This window comes from Vulpes lagopus, chromosome 17, assembly GCF_018345385.1.
Source record: "Vulpes lagopus strain Blue_001 chromosome 17, ASM1834538v1, whole genome shotgun sequence".
NCBI lineage: Eukaryota > Metazoa > Chordata > Mammalia > Carnivora > Canidae > Vulpes > Vulpes lagopus.
This window is the reverse complement of record NC_054840.1, coordinates 8,293,817-8,317,227: the sequence shown is the minus strand read 5'-3', so window position 1 is coordinate 8,317,227 and position 23,411 is coordinate 8,293,817. Positions and strand designations below refer to the sequence as shown.

The following is a 23,411-nucleotide window of genomic DNA, read 5'->3' as shown; positions in this document are numbered from 1 at the left end:
TAAGGACATTAAATAATATCTCACACAATGGGAGTGTTCATTATGTGATGAGTTGTGCTTATTCACCATTTGGCAGCTCTCATTCCTCATGGAAAAGAGAGCAGGAAAAAAAAAAAAAAACCAAAAACAAAAACCAGACCTAGAGAATCTCTTAGGTCAGCTCTTTCTTATATCATTGCACCTGGTCTAACATTCACATTTCAAAGCTGTCTGAAATTGTAGTCTTAATTAACTTTTAGAACTATGTATACAAGCTTATAGAAGAATATGTTTATAAAATATGCATACATTATTTGGGTATCTGTTCTCTTTTGTCTTGTCAACTGGGCTAAGTATGATTGTATGCATATATCGCCTATCATACAAATCTGACTTTTACCTCTGACTTTCCTCTCTCGTTGTTTATGGGTGAACTTACTTGACCATGTAATGTCAATTTCACAATTATGTTATTTGATATGTACTCTGTTACCATCTTAGATTTCTGCCAGCAAAATACATAAATTTAAAACGAGTGCTTACAGAAATAATAGGTATGTGTCTAATATTGGCCTTTTATGTTTTTTCCTGATTAACAATTTCCCCTGATTTCTTCAGTTAAAAAAGTAAACATGCTATTCGTTATGGTCTGAAGCCAGCATATTTTCTTTTGAAAGCAGTATATTTTACAATGTGTGCCTCAAAAGTGACCGTGTTAAAATTATAAATGCCTACCCTAGAAAGCAACCTAATTCATGGCTAGCAATAGCAAAGTAGTTTTGCTTTTTTTTTTTAATGCAATCAAGATTCCCAATGACGAGTATATTTACTATAAAATAGTAGATGCATAAATATTAAATGAAAAAATGTTTTGGCCACATGTCCCATTCTTACCCCATCCTTTCATTGGTCCTACAACAGTTTTATCTGTCCAAGGAGATAGCTCCTATTGTCAGTAGGTATAGACAGCAAATAACTATTATGATATAACTACATTATCTCCTCCTACAGCTGCCTTTTGAGGTCCGTCAGCTCCTTTATTGTAAGAAACATAACATGAAAAATTCATTCACTCACAACACCTACAAATAGTGTATGCTCAAAAAGTGTTCGCTGTTGATGTGACAGTAACTCATATGATGGACTTGGGATATTTTCTGCTCTCAATCAATAGGGAATTTAATAATGTTTTCCTTTGTCAATAATGCCTCTTGTTTTCTTGCAGCAAAGGGAAAAATAATTGATTGGGTTATTATTTTGGATATATGTTGAAGATTTTTAAATGATACCATTTAAACCTAATTTTACAATTTACTACCTCTTCTACAGTTTCGTCAGGAAAAATTATCTGGTGGCTGGTAAAATGCCAAAGAATAATCTCATAATGATGATTGAAATAGAGTCTTAGACCATATGACGCTAACATTACTTAACAGCTTTCAATTGGAAACATCTAATTTAAACTTTTCTTTTTCTTGGTGGTGATTTTCACAGTAAGTTTGCCAAACAACCATTTTAATATGATCTTTGAAACATATTTGATTTAGGTAACCATTGGGTTAAAAGAAATAAATGATGGACAACATAATTAAATTCTAACCCAACAGTGTTTATAAAACAAAAATTAACAAGCTAAAACCTTTTGTTGTTTTAGGTATTGTCATACTAAGTTACAAGATTCATAACCTAACTTTATTGAGTGCAAAATATGCTTCATGATATTTTCATGATCTTATTTCATAGTTATTGTTATTAAAGTTAACCTCACTGCATGGGCCTCCATAAAGCAATTTCCAGCAGTGATATTTTTTAACTTTTCACATATACAAAAAAAAGGGGGGGGGGAGAATATTTTGATTAACCTAAAAGTGTTTCTCATTTATAAATAGGCAAATCAATATAAAATGCACAGTCAGATAAGTCCTCATGTAGATCATACATATATATATATATCTACCTACTATTTCAAGTAAAATCTATATAATATTTCAAGTGTATCACTTCCAATTTCTGCACAAATTCATAAAGTGTTATTGAGTTGCTCAATACTCTCTATGAATGTTTCCTTATTATGGTGGTAAAGAAAAAAAGGTAAAGAACAACTAGCAATAAATAGCACACTGTCCTTAAATCGTTCAAGCACATTCAGAAAACTGGAGCATTTATAAAGTCACAAAGTGAGTAAGCTACCCAAAAAAGTAGCACTGAAAGAAAGTAGTACTGCAAATAACTTTATTCTGCATCTTACTCATATTTGTGCATTACCTTTCACCATATCAACAAACAGGCCACAAGGGTCTACTGCAGCTCACTGTTATTTTTATTCTTCAGGCTTCACTGATACTTTAGTGCTCTCAAAGAAAGACAAGAAAATCTTTACAACATACCTGGTCATTTATCTGGCATGCAACGAGGTTGTGCTGATCATAACAGCCAGCGAACCTGATGTACTTGAGCCAGCTTCCTACATCTGGTTGACTAGCATCTATGCAGAACTTCACATTGCAAAACTCATCTAAGATCTGGAAGGAAGAAGATGAGAACAATCAATTTCCATATCAGTTCATTCATTAGAATGGTTAATTGCTTGAAAATATTTTATTATTCGAGTGTATAGTCCTCCTTTATGTCCTTTAAAAAAAGTCAGACAGCATGCATATTAATAAAGGAGGCATAATAAAATAATAAGTTATCTTAGAAGCAGCAATGTACTATTTTTTAAAAAACAAAGCAATTGTACATTATTGCAAAAACTGATCAATCGGTTTTTAAAAATGCTTGTTTCCCTGTTATGCATGAATGAGTGCTATTGACTTAATTTTATTCAATGTAATTTTTACAAAAAACACAATATTGAACAGCATATATTAACCTAATACTTCTAAACTAAGTAGTCCATGTTTAAGGTTCAGATTGTCTTCCCATGTAAGTGTATACTTTCACATTTTTGCCCTTTAAATAAATTCAATTCAAAAACTTTAAAGAGCATTAAATTCTTTTCACTTTGCATTTCACTAGCATGAAACAATTGAATCACACCCTTAATGGAAAAAGATAATAAGATTTGTCTCATAGATGTTTCTGACCAAACTTAAGAAAAATAAATGAAAACAAACGATTGGTGAACACTCATGCAAAATATGGCAAACTAATGATTTAGTTAACAGATGCCAATGCATGTTTCAATTTCGCATTTAGTAAGCAAAAAGAAAAAGAAAAAAAACTGGCTTGTGAACAGGTAAAAAAATATATATAATAATACTGTAATAAATTGCCACCATTATCTATGGCAGTGTACTGTTATTCTTCATGAGATTTTACATTTGGCCTATCCTGAATATTAATCATTACTTAGGACACCTTAAACAAAAATTGAAATGGGAAACGTCCCTCTGTAAGGTTTGCCACACTTAAACGCAGCTATTCTGATTCACTAGCAGCAATAATGTTTTAAACATCAATAGCAAAAACTGCAGAGCTGTTGACCTAATGGCGAGTAACTAGAAAGGGTGGTAATGTTAATGTCAATCAGTTAATGCAAACTTGAGGAAGTTTCCTATCACAGACTAAATAAGACAGCCTAGAACAAAAAATAATGAATTAAATAACTCCCACAGAACCCTGCCGTATTTACACCCAGCTAAAAGTAAAAATTAAACTCTTGGATGCATAGACCAAAAGCAATCTTGCATAGAATTCAGGTAATCACCTAGTTGCAGATTCAACTCATTAACTCACCCACAAACTTCAAGAAGAAGCCCAGTGCTCTGAGGGCTCTAGTCAAGAGGCATTATGAATAAGCCTTTGGCCATGAGGCAATTAAAGGGCAATAAGTAGTCCCACGATTTAAGAAAGAAAAATCAAAACAGAAGATAGGGATAATAATTGCTACACACACAGACACCCACACAACACAAATCAGGTCGTTTTCAAAACACCTCTTCACACTAACAACAGAAAGTCTGCCTTTAAATACCCTCTCTAGTGAGAAAGACAAATGTTAACAATTTCTCATTTTTAAAATCACAAACTTTAAGTTGTTTTCCTCAACTCTCAATGCTGAGTGACTCCAATGGCAACTTGAGAAACCCCCGCCCCCCAGATGTCTACCGGGAGCATAAATAACAACAGCAATAGACATTTTAAAATAGTAAAAAAGTTGGGATTTTTGTTTTGTTTGGGGTTTTTTTTTTTTTTGACTTGTTTGGTTTCTGGCTATCTTTTATTATTTGTTTTCTTGACTAGCAAAAAAAAAAAAAGGGCAGTTCTACTGACACACTAGAGAAATATTTAATGAAGGAAATAGGGTGAAGTCAGTGAAATGCAACACCAGTTCCATTTCATATTTGCAGAAAGACGTGGAAAACTTGTTAATTTCAAAGTCAAGCATCATCTATCCCCTTAGCTTTCGAGCATTCCCTTTTGCGGGGGCAGGGAGTTAAGGATTGCCTCTACTGCACATAAAAATCCTAGGTGTAATTTTATTCCGTGTTAACATTATTGCCATTGCCACTGTCAACAGTGGAATTAATTTAAAAACAGGTTCATTTCCAAAGAATGTCTTTTTACAGATATGTTACATGGATCATTCAACTATTTCCCCGACATTAGTACCTTTCTGACTCTCCATATTCTTGCCCCAAGACAAAAATCTGAACTTTCTCCAGAAACGTTCCCTACCCCACCCCACCCACCCACCCCCCACCCCAGCCCCAGCCCCAGCCCCAGCCCCAGCCCCCCGGGGGTGAATTATCCACTTTTGATTTGCCAAGAGAACTGCATTTGTCTCCCCCAATGTCTTCATCGTCTCGGAAATCTCGAATGAAATAAAGTAAGAACGCATCTTCCGTCATTTCAGCTAACACACTCCTGTTGTTTTTTTTTTTTTCTTTAAAGCTGTCAAGTTCCAAAGATAGCTTAGAAAGAAGGAAGGAGGGAGGAAAGAAAGAAAGAAAAGAAGAAAGAAAGAAATAGAAAGAAAGAAAGAAAGAAAAGAAAGAAAGAAAGAGAAAGAAAAAGGAAAGAAAGAAGAAAGAAAGGATAAAGAAAGAAAAAGGAAGAAAGAAAGGAAAAAAAGAAAGAAAGAAGAAAGAAAGAAAGAAAGAAAGAAAGAAAGAAAGAAAGAAAAAGAAAGAAAGAAAGAAAGAAAGAAAGAAAGAAAGAAAGAAAGAAAGAAAGAAGGAAAGGAAGAAAATAAAAAGGAATTCCCTTTAGGTGGACTTCAGAGAAAGGCCCTTTCAAGAAACCAACAGCAAAAGCAAAGAAGGGGAAAAAAATCCCCAGGATCCAGCCAAAGGGTCCGAGTGTGACTTTCTCGCGGAGCAGCGCACGGTGTTGGACAGCTCGGCTGCACTTGGCAAGGTGGCCCCGGCCCGAGAGCGGCTCCAAAGTCGCGTGGCCGGTGCCAGGAATTCAGATTTTGGCAAAACCCCACCTTCTGCGTCCCTGATACCGACGGACAGACACCCGGCGGGAGGGGAGGGAGGGAGGGAGGGAGAAGCGCGGGAGGAAAGAAGGCCGGCAGCCCGCGGACAGACCCGCCGGAGGCCGGGCGACCCACCCCGGAGACGCGTCCACACCGCACGGCTGCCCCGGAGGGACGAGGAGGGACGAGGAGGGACGAGGAGGGACGAGGACGCCGCCGGCCCGGGCCGCGTCGAGGAGCCGCCGGGCTCCGCGGGGCCGCGGGCGAGGGGGAAGAGCAGCCCGGGGGCGGGGTGGGGGCGGCGGCGGGGGCGCCCCGGGGAAGGGGTGCCAAGGCAGGAAACTCTCCCGAGTTACAGCCTCTGCACATCGCCAAGACTTTTTTTTTTCTTTTCTTTTCTTTTCTTTTCTTTTTTTTTTTTTTTTTGAGAGTTCTCTTACCTTCAGATTTCTATGGCCTCAAACTCAGCAATAAAAGGCAATCACAGAAGAATGAAAACAAACAAAATACCATCATCGGCAGCCCCCAGCTTTCCTGCACGAAAATCCTTTCAAACGATCCCGAACCACATTTCGGGATGTTTAAAAAAAGAAAAACAAAAAAAACCAAAAAAATGAAAAAAAAAAAAAAAAAACAAAGAAAAAAAGAAAAAAAGAAAAAAAAAAAAGCCTCGCGTCTCGACTTCCGAATAGGTCTCTCTGATAACTTTGTCCGCCTCTAGGATCTGCTCGCCAGGACCACGCGTTTCAGATTTATTGTCCGCCAACTGTGTATTTTTAAGACCAGAAATGAAGTCTCCTCTCGTCTGGGTGACCCGGGTTTGGTGTGTTTTGGCTTTTTTTTTTTTTTTTTTTTTTTTTCCCTTTTCCTTTCTTTCCCCCTCTCTCCCCTTTCCCTCGAGGAGCTCGGAGCTATTCCTGCTGGTTCACATCACCTCCCTCTTTTCTCACTTTCTCTTGCTCTTATCAGCCCGATGTGTAATGAAAGTTATCTGAAACCCACTAAAACTTCTTCCCCTTCTCTCTCTCTCCCAGTTCCAAGGGGTGGGGTGGGGTGGGGGCAGGGGTGGGGAGGGGGGGACAGGCAGGAGGAGGGGAGCCTGGGAAGGTGGGGGGCCCGGGGGGCGAGGGCAGCGGGAGCCCCCCTCGGAGATCCTCCGCAGCGCCGTGCCCGCTCCGAGACCCTCCCGGGATCGTCCCCTTCGCAACTCCAAGCGCAGCCGCCGGGTCTCTATTTCATGAACTGTCTCTTTAAAGAGGATCTGCTCGGCCATCCAGAAAGAACCCGGGGCGAGGGAGAAAGGGAGCTATCTCCCGCCGCCCAGAGTGATCGGAAGCCAGACGACGGGCTCCTCTTTCAGTAAATTTTTAAAGTGACAGCAGCCTCCTCTGGCGGGAGAGGTCACAAAAAGGTCGCCGGGACCCAAGTCCTATAGGGACGGACTGATTGTGGATACACCATCCCCCTTAAACATGTAGATTTCCCCGGGTCAACAACCAATGGGGAGATCTCGCCAGGCAGGATTTCTTTCCCTGGGGAAATAGCCTGTTTCGCTTGTCCTGAAAGCACAAGTGTAAGTGTGCGTGTGTGTGTGTGTGTGTGTGTGTGTGTGTGTGTGTGGATGTTGGAGATGGGGGATGGGAGCGATCGGCTGGAGAGGTGCTTTTGGGGCGGGGGGTGCGAGGGTGTGTGCACCCAGGCTGGGGGTGGGGCGGCGCCGGAGGGGGCGAGCTTGGGGTCTAGGGTGGAGAGACACTGGCTCCTGCTCACACCTCAGTCATTACTTCAGAGGTTTCCCAGAAAACAGCAGCCGTCATGACACTCAAAGTTGACATGTCCATTTCCAGTTTTCTGCTAAGCATCTTTTAAAAATGACGATTATTGAAATGCATACTCTGTGCCCTCCAGTATTATAGTCAGGTCAGCTGAAGAGCGTGCTACTTTTTCAAGCCATAGTTTCCTTAAAAGAAGTCATTTACACAATCTGAAACTTTTTTTTTTTTTTTTTTTTTGGCATGTAACCTGCCCACAGAGCGTCTTAAGGTGTTAAGGGCTTGGAGCGATGGACAATTATGAGGGTTTTTGTTTGTTTGTTTGCCAGATTCTGTGATGCGTCCATTAAAACACCATGAATGTTTCTTAAAAAAAAAAAAAAAAAGTGGAATGAAGCAGTTTCACAGCTCAGGTTATTCTTAAACTTCTTAACATTATCAACGCTGCTTTGGGGGATCAGTCGTAGTGTCCGGGGTGATGAATTAACTTTCTGATGCACAGGGTCAGTTTCCATCAAAACTTTTCAGAACCGGCCCTGGAAGGGAGAATATAGGGAATGCGTGGCCAAACCCAAAGAGCCTACGGATGTACCTAGGGCCACCCTTGGAAAAATCTAGTAAAACCCACCGGTTCAATGGAAAGAAGTGCTTGTTATCACAAAACCCCATTCATAAAAATAAACGAACAAATCCAACTCCTGGGCTCGACAATGGGAAGTTCAGCCGAGGGAGCGGGTCGCGGGGACCCTCGCGGGGTCGGGGGCGCCGAGGGGGCGCGGAGGGGCCCGCGGAGGATGCTCGGCTCTGTCAGCAACCGGGGACCACGCCAAGTCCCCTTTTTGTTCTTCTCCAAGTGCAAACAGACGTGTACATCTAGTCGATGTATCTTTCCCCAAAATGCTGATTGGAAAACAAACTAACAAAAAAAAAAAAATAGTAACAAAAGGGAGGGAGGTGGGGGGGGGGAGAGAGAGAAATGACAAGAGGTGGTGACTAATTCGTTTCGGGGGCCTGTTATCTGTGACATTGAACTGTTATTTCAGATAATGGCCATTGTTTGAGGGAAAATCGCACAGCCAGCCGTGGTAGGTAGGACAGGAAAAATCCTTTGTAAATAACCTAAAACCCGGGCAGATATTCCCATGGAGCTCGGCGCTTGAGAACCTTTAAGAGCTCCCGGTTTGCTGCCACGGATTCCGGCCCTTCCTCGACTTGCCCATTGTCGGAGCCTTTTTTTTTTTTTTTTTTTTTTTTAATTTAGCCATAAATTGGACCGGCTCGAGCTATGAGCTGTTCTATTTTCTTCCTGTCAGGATGAGGGATTTGTTTTATGATGCATTGTGTATTAAATACAAGTAATCTGGGGAACCGATTGCTTCAGACAGTGCGGCCCGATCAGGGGGTCTGAGAGCTCAGCGCCCCAATCCCCCCGCCCCGGCCCCCCAGCCCCCACCACCTCCTTGCCCTTTACAAAAAAAAAAAAAAAAAAAAAAAAAAGCGGCTCTGAAAAGGAGGAAACGTCGGTGGGTAAACAAAAGGTCGAGCAGAATCAGCGGCAGGTCCCGGCTAAATTAGGATTCCGTGGAAAGGGCCTCCGAGTTTTTTTTTTTTTTTTTTTCCTTATATTGGGTTCGGGTGGGGGAGGCGGGGCGACTCTGCAAGCCCGGGCACCTGCAGGTGCGGCAGGAGGCCGGTAGATGGCGTTGCGCCCCGAATTAAGGCCCCGCGGCCGCGGCTCTAACCGCCCAGGTGCAGCGGCCGCCGCCTGGGGCTGGGACCGAGCCCGGGCCGCGGGGCCACCGGGCTGAGCCGGGGCCACCTCTGCCGGGGGCGCTCCCTCCTCCAGGCAGGGCCAGAAGAGTGAACGCCTCCTCTCTGAAACCTTGCAGAGATTTATCTCGAGGGATGGGGGGATTACTTGGCCTCATCATTATTATTTTATTAATAGCATCATCATCCGTCTTGCTCCCCACTGAATAACTGGCGACAGGGACTCAAGGAAATCATCAGAAGGACCCGGGCAAACACTAAATATTAATCTCTCTCCCTCGCTGCCCCCCCCCCCCCCGCACCCACCACCGCCTTGGCTCCCGCGCTGCTCCCGTTCTCTCCCACCCCGCCCCCCTGTCTTGTTTGATGATAGGAGATGTGCAAAGTCCGTATAAAGACGGAGTCACCCCGCTTTTGGACCCCGAGGGCGCAGCGGCAAGTGTCAGAGGAAGGTCCTGAAACCCCAGGGTAGGCAGATGGGCCTTGCGTCTCCTGGAAGGAGCCTCTTGCCATCTAAATGACCCTTTGGGAGAAGACCCTGGCCCACGGCCTCCCCCCGGAGAAGTGCACCAGAGGAGGAGGCCAGAGCTGGAGGCCAAGGTGGTGGTGGGGGGGGGGCGGGGGCTGGCTTTCCTCCCTGGGTAACTGGCTCTCCATCAGGAGGCTTCTAAAACAATAAATAAATACAAGGAGCCAAATACCACCACCAATTCCCTTTATTCTTTGGGATTTCTGGTGAAATCTGTTTACAGTAGTTCCCAGTTACAAATTAATCTGCAAAAGCCGCTGTCTGCTCAGCAGTAATCAGTAACATGCGTGTTCTGCAGTGTTTAGCGCTGCCCTTGAAATGGGCTATTAAAAATAATGGTTTTACTATAATCTCAAACCAACTTTAATTTGCAAACATGTATCAGGACAAATGATCTAAATATTAAGGGGATGGCACAGAGGCGCCCACGACAGCAAACGTATAGCTCTGGGGGAAAGCGGAAAAGAAGAGTGATTCATCAGCGGTGTTTAAAGAGAGAATCGGACTGTTCAAGCATTCTTTTCCAGAAGGAATTATTGTCTTTTCTCTCTCTCGTTCTGTTAATTGTGGCTTACCAGGAAAAAGGCATCGGAAAATATGAGGTTTGAGTGTGAGTTGATAGATTTTCTGGGAGCTGTAAAGATCCCCCTTTGGCTGATGGCAGGGCTGAGGTGGGAGAGGTTAATGTGTTTTCTTCCTGGTTTGAAAAGGGCATAAACCCTCCTCAGGCCCCTTCCTTCCTCCCCCATCCGCGAGGATTGCAGAATCTTTAAAAGGCTCAAAGATTTCCAATAAGGCCACTGGCTCTGCCTCCATTGTGTAACTGTTTATTTAAAATAAGTCAATATATTAGTTAAAGCAGTAAGAAGTTAGTGCTCCAGTATTCAAGGGATTCCCCCAAGACTGTAAGCTGATGCCTCTTTTAAGCCTTAAACTTCATGGTTGTCCCAGAAGTAAAAGTTCTGCTAATGGAGACCCTATGGGCATGGTACATTCCAGCACGTCATTAAAGGAAAGAAAAGCAGTCCAGCCAAAGCCAGATGAAATGACTGCACTGTCCACTTTTAATAGGCTTCCTGTGGACAAACAGCCCTGTAACGCTCTGCAGAGGACAATATTTAAAAACAAGACAACTTGCTGGCAGTTTTCAATACCATAAAGTTAATAAAGTATGTTCCCATTCACCCTGACATTATGTTTTTAGTTTATAGAGGAAGGCACTTTATAACCTCAGCCTAAGTAGAGTTCCCTTAATTCCGCAGCTTTGGGTTTCTTGAGGTGGCTAAATATACACTGAAGTTCAAGCCTGACATTTTTGTTTTAACGCTGGGTGTTGTTTTGGGGTGTTTTTTTTTTTTTGTAGCTTTTCAAGAACGTACAAGTGCATTTTTACATTTCTCAAGTGCAATTTCATTCATGGAGATCCTGTGAAATCTTGTTTCATACAGTTCACGTCCAGAAACATGAAACAATCTGAGAAATTGACATTTGGCCGAACAATAACTGCTTGCTAATTAAATTAGCTTCATGTATAGATATTGATGTGTGTTTAAAAAGAAAATCGATGCTTCCTTTAACACATCGCAATAGGATTTCGTAAAACTTAGCCGAGACGAAGATAAGAAAAAAAATACATATGTCTTTAGGATTCAAGAGACTCCCCGTTGCTTCTCATATAAATATTTTCTCCCAATACAGAAGCTCCAATTTGTCTCTCCTCTTTCTTTCTCTCCAAATTCTCGACCACCTACAAGTTCTTCTCCCAAATACTTTTACTTAAAAGTGAGGCTTGCAATGAAGCACCACATTTAGCAAGAGAAACTAGATCAGAAAGCCATGGAATCAAAGGTAATATTTAGTTTAATTTTTAGTCTATATGTTTTCATCAGGGGAGTATTTCACAAGATGGGCTCACCTAAATTTGTAGATGAATTTTGTGGTTCTGGGTATGTAGACCCAAACAAAATAGTCCAGCACAAAAAAAAATTAATAAACAAAAAGGGCTCTGAATGTCTATAGTCACCAACATACATCATCGCTGCTCAGGATGGATTTTGTCTTTTTTTTGTTTTGTTTTTTTTGTTTTAAATCTATGGGTTTGGTGGGGGGAACTGTTGAAAAAAAAAAGAAAAAAGGAAATTAAAGGTAAAAAAAAATGTAAATAAAAAATTTCCCTTGGTCTGGAAATGGGCCCTACTGAAAGCATGTTAATCTCCACCTCAGTAATTTGGTTCTCCAGGAGAAGACAGAAGCCCTGCTGCTGTGCCCTGCACTTCATAAATCACATCTTTATGTGGACAAGGTCAGGGCACCTAACAGCTCAGACATGGGCTTTTGCAGTGGCTCGAGGATTCAGGCATGTTTACTCTCCCGCTTGGCTCTCCGAGGAGTAGTCCAGCACGCTTCTAATTACTTTTGATTATTTTCATTTGCTGGGGTCAGTCTGGCTTGCCAGGACTGCTGGAGGGTTGATTTCCTACAAATCTTGATGTCTTTGTAGGACGGCACTGTGTGCGTTCAGAATTAGCACCCCGTTATTGTCCCTCCAGCATGGGATCCTTCATAACAGATACTGTGATATAAAAGTTTCCCCAGTGAACCATTACCTACTTCCTATTGTATTAATTAACTACACAAGCGTAATCACCTATCTGATCTTTAAAAAAAAAAAAAAAAAGGCAGGCGTCTTTCTTACCAGTTGAGTATTTTAGAGTATATTTGGCCAGGATGAAAGTGAATTTCCTTTTTATTTATTTATTTTGCTTTGACTTTAAATATATTTAGTAATGACTAGCAGGTCTTTGGAAACTAAGATGAAATACTTTGCTGAGACAACAGCTCGAGTGAATAAATTATTATAGTCAAAGATTTATTTCCTAAACTCCAATTAAGACTGCCATATTTAAAATATTTTTTGTTGGGCTATTTTGATGTATTTCAGTCCTAAGCTATTACGCTGAGTGGTTATTTTGTGTCTAAAGCACAACAACAACAAAAAATTTATACCAAGTTTAAATGAAAACACTGTTATAAAATAAAAACTTTAATGAAATATGTTCGAGTAAAATTTTGGTTGAGAAAAAGAGACAAAATACCATTATTTTTCTCTTCCTTATCCACCCAAAGTAGAAATGCTTAATGATCTGATGTGTATGCAATGAAAGAGGCCTTTAAAAAAATGAACAAATAAATATTCACAGAAAACAAAAAACAAATATTCACCAAAAAATACATAACATCGATCTGGTTTGTTTGGACAGTAAGCACTGTAGATCACTGAGCAAAAATTACTATTGTCTTTTCTTTTTATGGATGATAACTTGGATCATGATTATAATTAGTCTCAAAAAGCCAAAGCCCTCACTCTTCCTAACTTTAGATCAAAGAATGAAACGCCTTTAGAATTAACCTCAACTCTTTTGGGAATTAACTTTTAATTACTTTATTAATTTTAATTAATACAATCTTTCAGGACGCTATTTAGCACATTATGCAGTAACTCTAGGGTCAGCTTCTTTCCCGAGTCTATAAAAACACCATTTCAGAGTGCTTCTAGATTCGTAATTATGTGGGGAAAGTGAGTTGGAAGACCTTTGTCTACTCCTGTCTCCACTCCTAACTATGTGCCTGTGGGTAAGTCACTTAACCCTTGAGTTCGGTTCCATGAAAGTTTCATAATATCAGCCTACCACGAGTTTTGGGAAAACAAATTGGGTAATATGAGTGTGAACCTCTCTGAGTTCATGGGAACAGGTCAAAATACTGCACGTTTCACAGTATTGGTGTTGGTATAATGGGCTGGAAGAGACTTACATACACACACGATGAGGAAGACAGTCTAGTCTATATTTTGAGGAATGGCAAAGTATAAGTATTTTTCTACCTTTTTTCTTCCATTCCAATGTCAGTTGCCCTAATCCTTACCCTGACCTACGGAAGAGAAGAATTTTAAGAAAAATGTTGTTTCTCTCTCAAGCTGTGCTACCCCCGAAGATGTCTGTCTCTGTCTGGCTTGCAGCTGAGTTTGTTCTGTGCCCCCCACTGTGTTCTCTGCCAATCAGTAGGAAGGAGACCTCTGAGGCAGAGGTAAAATGCCATGGAGACTCAAGATCCCTAAAAACCAGGTTAGGAATCCATACACACATACACACACACACACACACACACACACACACACACATCCGGATGACTTTTAGGTTAATATTTATTACCAAGACCAGGAAATTTATTCTCTACCGTGTCCTCTGGTAGACTTGAAGTGCCAGGGTAGCACAGATAGGGTCTATCATATTTGTGTCCATTGCCCAGAGTCTAATTTAACGCTGGGCATACAGTAGGTATTCAGTAGATGTTTGCTGAAAAGAGGCATCAGGACCTTCCTTGATGTTCATTCCCACCTAGCTTGGATGCTCAGCTTGGATGCCTCTTAACCTCTTGTCTGAATTTTGGCAATGACCTCCTAAAAGATCTCTGACCATGGCTCGCCTTCCCAACAGTTTATTAAAGCTCAACACTGTTCATCTTCCTAAGCATCAGCTGTTAATCGCTACCCTGCTTAAAAGTCTTCAATGGGTTTCAGCTGTCTAAACGTTTCAGCATAAACCCATTCCATTTTTTTGAACATTAGATGAAGCCATATATGTAAATCACTTAGAATCATGGACGGTGCCTCGCATATCGTCAATCAAAATAGATATTATTATTATTGATTACTGAAATAATTGTTACTATAGCCATTATCGCTCCTCAGCCTGTAATTCATTTTGCCCTGATTATCTTGGATGAAATCTTATCTACCCTTCAAAGACCTCCCCTTTTTATGCCCAGTGATTGCTACCAACCAAGCTTGACCTTTCCATCATTCACCCCAAATCATCCGTGCTTCTCTCCTGGTTCATAGCCAGTTCTATCTTACCTAGTGGTAGTATCTATAATGCTTTTCAGTGTTTATTATTAAAATCATCAAAAATCCTCCTGAAGGGTCATTTTAAGATTCTTAACGATGGAATCAAGTTTTATTCGCACTGACATCTTCAGCAGCATCTTTTCATTATGGGCTGAAACCACCTTTGAATTTCCCTTGCAAGACTGAATTAATTACGGCTAGATGTATGAGGAATTGCTACATTAAATATCCAAGCAAACTAGCCTACTCAACATCCTCCCCCGCGGGAACCAACCGAGGCACTGATAAGTCTCTTTTAGGGAATTTAGAGATAGAAATTCCTGCCACTGCTACTTCCCAGAAGCAGCACTTCCTTGCTCCCCATCACTCAAATGTCTGTTACTCTTACATCCGCCCTTTACCTGAGTACCAGCCCTGGACAGCATCTTGGGCTTTTTCCTTTCCCTTATCCCCAGTAAACAATCATGGCTTTGGTCAGTCCATTCACTTGTTTCCACGGGGCCCTCACCTTCCCACTGGCACTGACCTACCGGAAGCCCTTGTCATTGCAGGCCTGAATTTCGTGACTGCTTTATACTGCAAATTAGCCTTCCTCGAAATAACAAAGTTATAACAATGTTTTGTCTTACTTTTAAAATAAGGTAAAAAAAAAACAAAGAAAAAAACACACTAATAAAGATCCCAATGGCTCCTAATGTGTTAGAAAATAAAGCCCCTAATCCCAAATGCAATCTCTTCTCTAATTTGATGTCAAATTTATCTTTCTAGGCCTGTTTCCTGATTCTTCCCTCTAAACAAATCTTCAGCTCTGGTTAATAACTAGGGATGTGAGCAGAAGCTTTTGGTCCTTTAACTGTGTTCATGTGGGCCCTTCACATTTCTTTGATAGTCACAGCATTCAGGAGATGAAACAATAGAAATAAGAGTTCTATTTGTCAAGCTCATACACAGCCCCCCAGGCACCCTTCCTTGAAATTCTTACAGTACCCATTGTTAAAATTGTTCACTAGTCAGTCATCCTATCTAGGGTCATTTGGAATATTTCTGTTATCTGCCAATCTACCTGTAGGCTGTTTAATGCCAAGAAATACCCTTCACGTGAGCATTCTCTAATCGGTGCCTGGTTAACAAGTATTCCCTGAAAATGTGTTCTGTGGTTAAATAAGGTGATAACTCCCATTGGGGCTTCACAGTGAACATCGACAAGGTAAATGCTCTAGGACTCTAAAAATCTAAGAAGTCCCTCAGTAAAGAAACCTTTTGACTTGTTTAATGGGGCATCAACAAAAATATTTAAACATGTATGAAAGCCCCTTCCCCCCTCCACTGGGACAAGTAAGGGAAATAATTTTATGTTACTTTGCATCCGTTTCAGCAAAGCATATAAGTATTCTTTTAAATATTTTTCTATCAGTTGACTTTTTTAAACTCCCGATCAAAAATGTTACTACAAAATTGTAATCAATGAATAAAAATGAAATCAAGCCTCAACTTTTCATTCAAATTGAAAGCGTTCGGAAGGTCTATCAGGCTCACAAGAAAAGTAGGTTATCAGTAAGCTCTAGCCAATTGATCCTCGCCCTGTGAACTGCTGTAATTATATTTGAGAGTATGGTACGAGAACCTTCCAAAGGAATGTGTATAATCTCATCTCGAAATCAACCCACTCTTTCCTATCCTCTTCCATTAAAAGCTCTTCTAAAGCATAGATTTTACCATGGGCATATTTACACACAATGTTATACATTATTTAGGCTTTTCTTAATAAGATTTGGCATTATCTAGATCTGCACTTCCCCAGGAGGAAAAAAAAAAGCAGCAAGTCAATCTCAGTTTAAGGATGCCTGAATTAGATGTTTAAGAATTTGCCTTTTTTCCAGTTTTTGATATTGGATTCATGTGTTGTGCCTGCCAATGGCTGCCTAACCACTAAACTAAGTGGACATTAAATCAGATGGCATACAAAATTACAGGAATTTGATCTTTAGATAAACCACAAACCTTGATGAACTAACGTTGTTCCAGATGAATTAACTCATCATCCTGAGGAACAGGCCATTTCACAGGAGCGACCACACAATCTTCTCCGTAAAGAACACTAATGACTGTGATTAATTTGTGATCTATTGGAAGTGCTTGCTTCTAACTAGAGAGGCATACATGAAACAAAGGGGAGGGGTGGTAGGCCAATTCTGACCCCAGAATTAACACTCTACTCCAAAGCTCTGACAGTACATGCTGGTTATGATGTGTCTGTTACAGAATTATTAAGAAATAATCAATAGGTTAAGCTCTTGTCAATGATTTAGTGAAGCATTTATCTTTTCTCTATGTTGGAAAGTCTAAAATTCCAATTTTGTAACATCGATGACCACAGCCAGACCCAATAAAAAAATTTAAAACCCCACAGAGCCAGAAAAGTGTGTTAGGCTTGCAATTCACTGAATGGGTGTCACATCTCTTTTGATAAATGTCAAAATATTCCAACAGTTGGTTAAAGTACCAATGAAATCTCAGTATCATTATGAATATATGGACATTGAGTTCAGCCATGGTTTTAAAAGTATCTGTCTGTAAATTTTGTTGAGTCAAAATGTCAAAATATTCCAACAGTTGGTTAAAGTACCAATGAAATCTCAGTATCATTATGAATATATGGACATTGAGTTCAGCCATGGTTTTAAAAGTATCTGTCTGTAAATTTTGTTGAGTCAATTCTTTAGCTTCAAATAAAATCCTAAATAGCCTGTCTATAAACTCCAGAATTAAGTACTGGTCAATTTCCAAGATGCAGATTCTCAAAGGTATTTGTGTTTTGGTATGCAATTCTTGGCTAGAAAAACGAATCCAGGCTAGCTAACGCAGTGCCCTACCACTAGAATGGAGAATGCCAGAAGGGACATGAATGGAAATACTTAGAGAGGAAAGAAAAATACGCACCCTGATTCACACATAATTTCTATCCCCATATGATGTGGACTATAAATTTACAAATAAAACATGGAACCCAGTCATAAGATGAAGAAAATTGAAATTAGCCTAGAAAGGTAACATCGAAACGACTACAGATTTTAAGTTTTCAACTCGTGCTTTTGTGTAATATCATACTACATCTTACACACTTTTATGTTTCTCCTTCCCACTTCCACCCTTGAATCTAGCAAAGTTCATCCATCCTCAAAAAAATGGGTAGATGAATCAAATTGAGATAATTCATTAAATACACTTTAGCTATGGAATGTGTTTGCATTAATTTGTGGCTTTTGTTGTTTCTGCAGAAAGCATCATAATAAATGTCTATCATTTCCTATGCATATCACTTCTGAAATATTTCAAAAAAAGTCATTTAAAGGCTTTATAAAATCTATTTTGCTAAGTTTTAATCTTGGGAGGTATAGTGGCACTGCAATATATACATTGTCAAACTACTGATGTTCAACTATTCTGAAGAGAAAGAAAGGAGAGGAAGAAAGAGAGGAAAGGGGGATTCAAAGAAAGAGAGATTAAGAGAGACTGAATGATCTTTTACCCAGAAAAGAGAATGAGGTGGAGACATGAGTCATCTGTTCCCTCAGTAGGAATCAGGAATTAAATGTCTTTTTTTGATGAGTATCTTGTGTTGAGTGTGTAACTCTCAGGTTTAGAGATCATGTATTTCCCACACCATGCAGTATATGAATGCAAATACTATACATCCGTTTCTTTGATGCTTCACCAAAGCCAAGGTAACTTGCATCAGCACTGGTAGTTTAAGGGCTGAGCAAGAGAAATTTTGATTACACCCGATTTCCAATGACTTGCTCACTGCATGATCTAAGCCCTCAATAAAATATAAACTGACTGAATTTGTTTAGGTTTTGAAAAATATTTCATAGCACTGACAAAATAAATAATCAAGACAAATAAATTAACATATCCTCTACCTAGTATTTGCAGAAGACAACTTAACATTTCTTTTCTAACTCTTCCCTGCCCCCCCCCTCCAAATTTTGCTTAATATTGTCTGGGTGATGGAGTGGTTCCTGCAGGACTCACACGACCCAACTGTCACATCACTCACACCTAGGATGTGGTGGCAATAGTCTGTTTCCACAAGCAACCTGCCTCTCGTGGCCTTTAGTGGGGAAAGTGATGGACTGAATGTGCTAAGCTGCCATAATGAAGTAAGAAGATCCTCCCAGGGCTCAGTGGACTACAGGTTTCCTCCCTGCACATATGAACTCACTTGGGCTCATGAGCCATCAGTCTCATCCACAGTTTCTGGCTAAGTTGTCACCCTCTGATACCTAAGGCCTCAATAGAGTCTTCATCCAGCTATGTGACACTGAGACAGTTGCTTAAATTTCTTGATGCAGTCTTTAAAATTATGGTAATGGCACCTATATCATAGGTTAACAGGATTAAACTGAAGATAATGTAGATAAGGAACTTAATATATTGGGGTGCCTGGGTGGCTCAGTCGGTTGGGCATCCAACTCTGGTTTTGGCTCAGGTCTGATCTCAGGGTCATGAGATCGAGCCCCACATTGGGCTCTGTGCTCAGCTCGATGTTGGCTTGGATTTCTTTCTCCCTTTCCCTCTTCCTCTGCCCCTCCTCTTCATGCTCTCTCTCACTCTTTTTGAAATAAATATATAAAATCTTTAAAAAAAAGAAAAAAGAACTTCATATAATGCCTGGTACATAGCAGAGACTCTATGTAGAGTCTCATAAGGCGGAGAAACAATGTAGTGATTAAAAGCACAGACTCTAGAGCAGTTCAGCCTGGATTTAAATCACAGCTTCACTATATGCGAGGCAAGTGACATGTGCCAAGTTACCTATCGCCCCGGCTTCTTCGTCTATAAATGAGGATAATGATAGTATCTCATAGGGCTATTGAGAAGATTAAATAAAATAATCCATGCATAGTACTTTGCTCAGTACCAGCACATAAGCACCTAATAAACATTAACTATTAGGTGCTATATTAACATTAGCTATCATTAAAAGGAGTCCTAACTCTATAAAATAATTACCTTCAATATAAATGCCCTCATGGCTTGTGTTTCTCATCAACATCCTTATATTAGAAGACAAACATTTTTTTCTCCTAATGTATTTGTGGTCATTCAGGCAGCAGGTTATTTTGGAGAAACAGAAATGGAAACACGGAGCACCAGAGAAGAATAACCAAAAAAAAAAAAAAAAAAGCAATTCAAACACAAATGCATTATGGTCTCTAACAAGTAAGCTAGGAGTCCCAATGCTAGTGAGAGAAATATTTCCAAAAAGAAGAATATCTTGGAAATAAGCAAAAGAAAGCACATGAAAGAGAAACAGGAGTCTTCATCATTCTACTGGAAGTTGTACATGTTTTTACAATAAGCCTTGAACAGAAGATCAGTTTGAAGTGCATTTTGCTCACTAGTTGAAGTAAGCTATTAAGAGATGCAATTCTTCAAAATGTAGAGAAAATGGGGCATGAAATATTCAAGGAAAAGGAAAGAAGATACAGAATAAGAAGTTGGTGTGAATCCTGAAGATCGCACTAGATTTGTTCTGTTGGCCAGGTCCTCAAATGAGAGTGGCCACTGGAAATGGCTCTCCAATGCCAGTCAAATCTTCAGATGACAGGAGCCACAGTCGTAACTGCAACCTGATAAGATCCTGGGTCAGAACTACCCAGCTGGCTAAGTGGCTTCTGATTCCCTAAACCACGGAAACTGAAAATAATTAATGTTTATTACTATTTTGAGCCACTAAGTTTGGGGGTGATTTATTATGCAGGAAAAGATACAAAATACACCAGCCAATGCTCTTTGGTGGATATGGAGAATTCAGTGGCCTGACCTCTTCTGGTCATGAGGCTCCCAGCCCACACTTAGCAGCAGTCTGCTGTAGCTCCAAAGGGGCGCTTTCATGTTCTCATCTAATAATACTCGCCTCCATTTCTGCTCATGAATTGTTGCTTGATATATACTCATTAGGAGGTCCCAGGAGCCATAAAATTGAGAAGCATTAGTGACTAAGACTTGATAAGGCCAAATTATGGAACGCTTTCCAAAGACTGTTGGAATTTAAGCTATAATAGATTGGAAACAGAAAAAAAGTCAGTTATTACAAGTTTCAGAGTGCTGACATTCTAACAACAAGATTTTGGAAATATTTGTTTCCTATTTCCAGAGCCATCATATAGGAGATCACGGTTTGGTGGCATGTACTAAATGAGAGTTAGTTGCTGTGCAAATTCAGACTGATTTTTGTTGTCTTTATAAAATGACTAAGATGTTGATCTTTGAACAAAGAAGTCCCTTGCTAACCTGCTTGCCAGGAGTTTCCCCAACTCTAGCCCAAAGCTAGAAGAAAGGCAACATAACCGTATCGGTGCCAAATGCATCAGTGAAAAATAATACTAGCAATTTCTCTTTCTCTCCCCTTCCACTCCTGCCATGGACTAGGACCTTGTCCCTTGCTGGTAGTAGCTAAAACTCTCCCAGGAGCTACAGCCACTTCTGATAAAGTAGCTATTGGCTGCCATCCCCACAGGCTCCCAGAGAAATGGCCAGGTTTGCCTCTAAGTACCAACCAAACCATATCAGATGTGACAGAGAAGCATAGTAGGGATAATACATTATCCTTCCCAAGGGATATACTTTCCACTTAAATTAACTAAGTCACTAATGATACAAAATCATGAAGGGGCATGACAAGTCAAATTATCACCACAATAAAACTGAAAAAGGAGATGTAGACATTAGAGAACTCGCCCAAGGTCCCGACACTAGTAAGTGCTGGCCCTGTGGCTGGAAGCCAGAGCTTTTCAATTCTTAGCAAATGCTTTTCCCAAAGCGCTGGTGGTTCTCCATCTATCCTGGCAAAGAGGCCGAATTTATATTTATTTTTTTTCTCTTACAGAAAAATCTGGTAATTTTATTTATCACTCCACTTTGATATTTCCTTTGCAGTGTTCATTTTGGAACATTTTCTTTGAAGTCTTTCAAATTACAAAAAGAACACGTTTGTTTTGCCAACCAAACTATACAACGTGAAGATGTTTCATTATTCGGAGGTAATCAATATTCAACCCAGTGTGTTCTTCTTGTGGTATTGTCTGCTCACACAAAACAAAGAAATGAATATATGTGTATGTTCTGTTTTGACCAAAATAGAGTTATACCGTACATATTATTCTACAACTTCTTTTTTTGAATGTGGCAATAGATCACACAATCTAAAAGTTAGGAAGTCTATGTCAAATCTGAACTTCTTTTTTGAATTTCTGTATGCATATAAACAATCACATGTACGTACATGCACACACACACACATACACACACACATTTTGCATGGACTCTGGGGTTTCAGAATAACTCTGGAATGTGTCCTCTATCACATGCCACTCTCTCCAATGCCTTGGCTCTTGATTCACAGTTGAAAATGACCAAACTAAATCTGCTGTAGGATAAGGTTTAGAAGCCAGAGGAAATAAAAAATTAATATAAACAATTGTCCCTGCTGTTAAGGCCCATGCAATCTATTTAGAGAGAAAAGACTAAGCTACTTGAAAGAACAGCAAGTAGCACAGGACTGTTAAGTCATTAAGTACTAAATTATGTGGCTCAAATGATAAGTGCTGCAGAGATTCAGACAGGAGGGAGATGTGTGAAGGCTGGCATGGCGGGAGAAGCTTTATGGGAGAAGTGAGACTTGCACTCATTCAAAGGCTTGGCAAAAGTGGAAAAGAATAGTTCTGGGGATTTTACTGTGTGCCGGACTTAAGCGAAATGTATTTTCAATGTTTGCTTAATTGCATTGATAAAACCTAGCCTCCCTATTGTTCCTCAGGTGTATAAAATCATCCCTATATGTTTTTAGAACATAGATTATAGTATCTTAGGTATGTGTATATTCATGTGTGTTCTAAACAAAGAGATCAATTTTCCTGATGGATTCAAATGTACCAGACAGATTTATGCTCTGTCCGGGGTGAATCTGTTCACATAAATTAGAGGAACATTGAAAAATAATAGTTCTGGTAAAACCTAAGAGCAACTGGTGAGCTCATGAAATTTCTAGAGTAATTTTTTATTAACCTAAGAATAATTGATAACATACCAAAGGTACATATCCAGGCATAATGCTTTGTAGGTACGCTAGAAACATTTCAGAAAATGGGGTTTTCCATTTTCTTTAACAACCAAAGACGTACTCTGTGTTGTAGTCAACCTATTTGCGATAGTAAAAATAACAATAACAAAAAATCACAAGACATTTCTAAATTGTAAGTGTAATGTCTAAATACATATGCTCATTGTTGTTTTTCTGTGTGTCATGATCACTTGAAAATCAACTCATGGGGCACCTGGGTGGCTCAGTGGTTAAGCCTCTGCCTTTGGCTCAGGGCATAATCCCGGAGTCCTGGAATGAAGTCCCACATCAGGCTCCCCACGGGGAATCTGCTTCTCCCTCTGCCTGTGTCTCTGCGTCTCTCATGAGTAAATAAAATCTTTTTTTAAAAAAATCAACTCATGGATTTAACTTTTTTGTAAATTGTTTGGTTTTAATAATAAATGTAGGCAATATAGCCATTTTAAAAATATTTATTTATTTATTTATTTATTTATTTATTTATTTATTTATTAGGTTGGGGAGAGGGCAGAGGGAGAGAACGTTTCAAGCAGACTCCCCCCACTGAATGCGAAGACTGATACAGGGCTCAGTCTCAAGGTGCATGAGACCATGACCTGAGCCAAAACCAAGAGTTGGATGCTCAACCAACTGAACCACCCAGGAGCCTGACATCCATTATTTTTTTTTTTAAAGTGTCTTTTAATATTTTATTTCTTTTTTTTATAAATTTATTTTTTATTGGTGTTCAATTTGCCAATATATAGAATAACACCCAGTGCTCATCCCATCAAGTGCCCCCCTCAGTGCCCATCACCCAATCACTAATATTTTATTTCTAACATTAGTCAGTCTAGTTAATTTTCCTCATTTATTCATTCATTCCAGAAAGAAATCAGACATGATCTTTGCCAAATTCTCAT

General features: G+C 39.9%; 1 protein-coding gene across 12 annotated transcripts in view; it reads right to left on the bottom strand.

The window, feature by feature from the left end:
• Positions 1 to 23,411, bottom strand: part of MECOM (MDS1 and EVI1 complex locus) — a 554,726-nt gene that overhangs the window by 57,750 nt on the left and 473,565 nt on the right. For 9 of the 12 annotated variants that reach the window (XM_041731621.1, XM_041731617.1, XM_041731615.1 and 6 more), the window contains one exon: positions 2,367 to 2,501. In XM_041731621.1, coding sequence (XP_041587555.1) covers positions 2,367 to 2,501 — 135 coding nt within the window. Of the gene's footprint in view, positions 1 to 2,366; positions 2,502 to 3,717; positions 4,952 to 5,539; positions 5,822 to 5,844; positions 6,860 to 23,411 lie in introns of those variants that run through there. The other 3 variants (XM_041731623.1, XM_041731620.1, XM_041731624.1) reach the window with 3 other exon arrangements.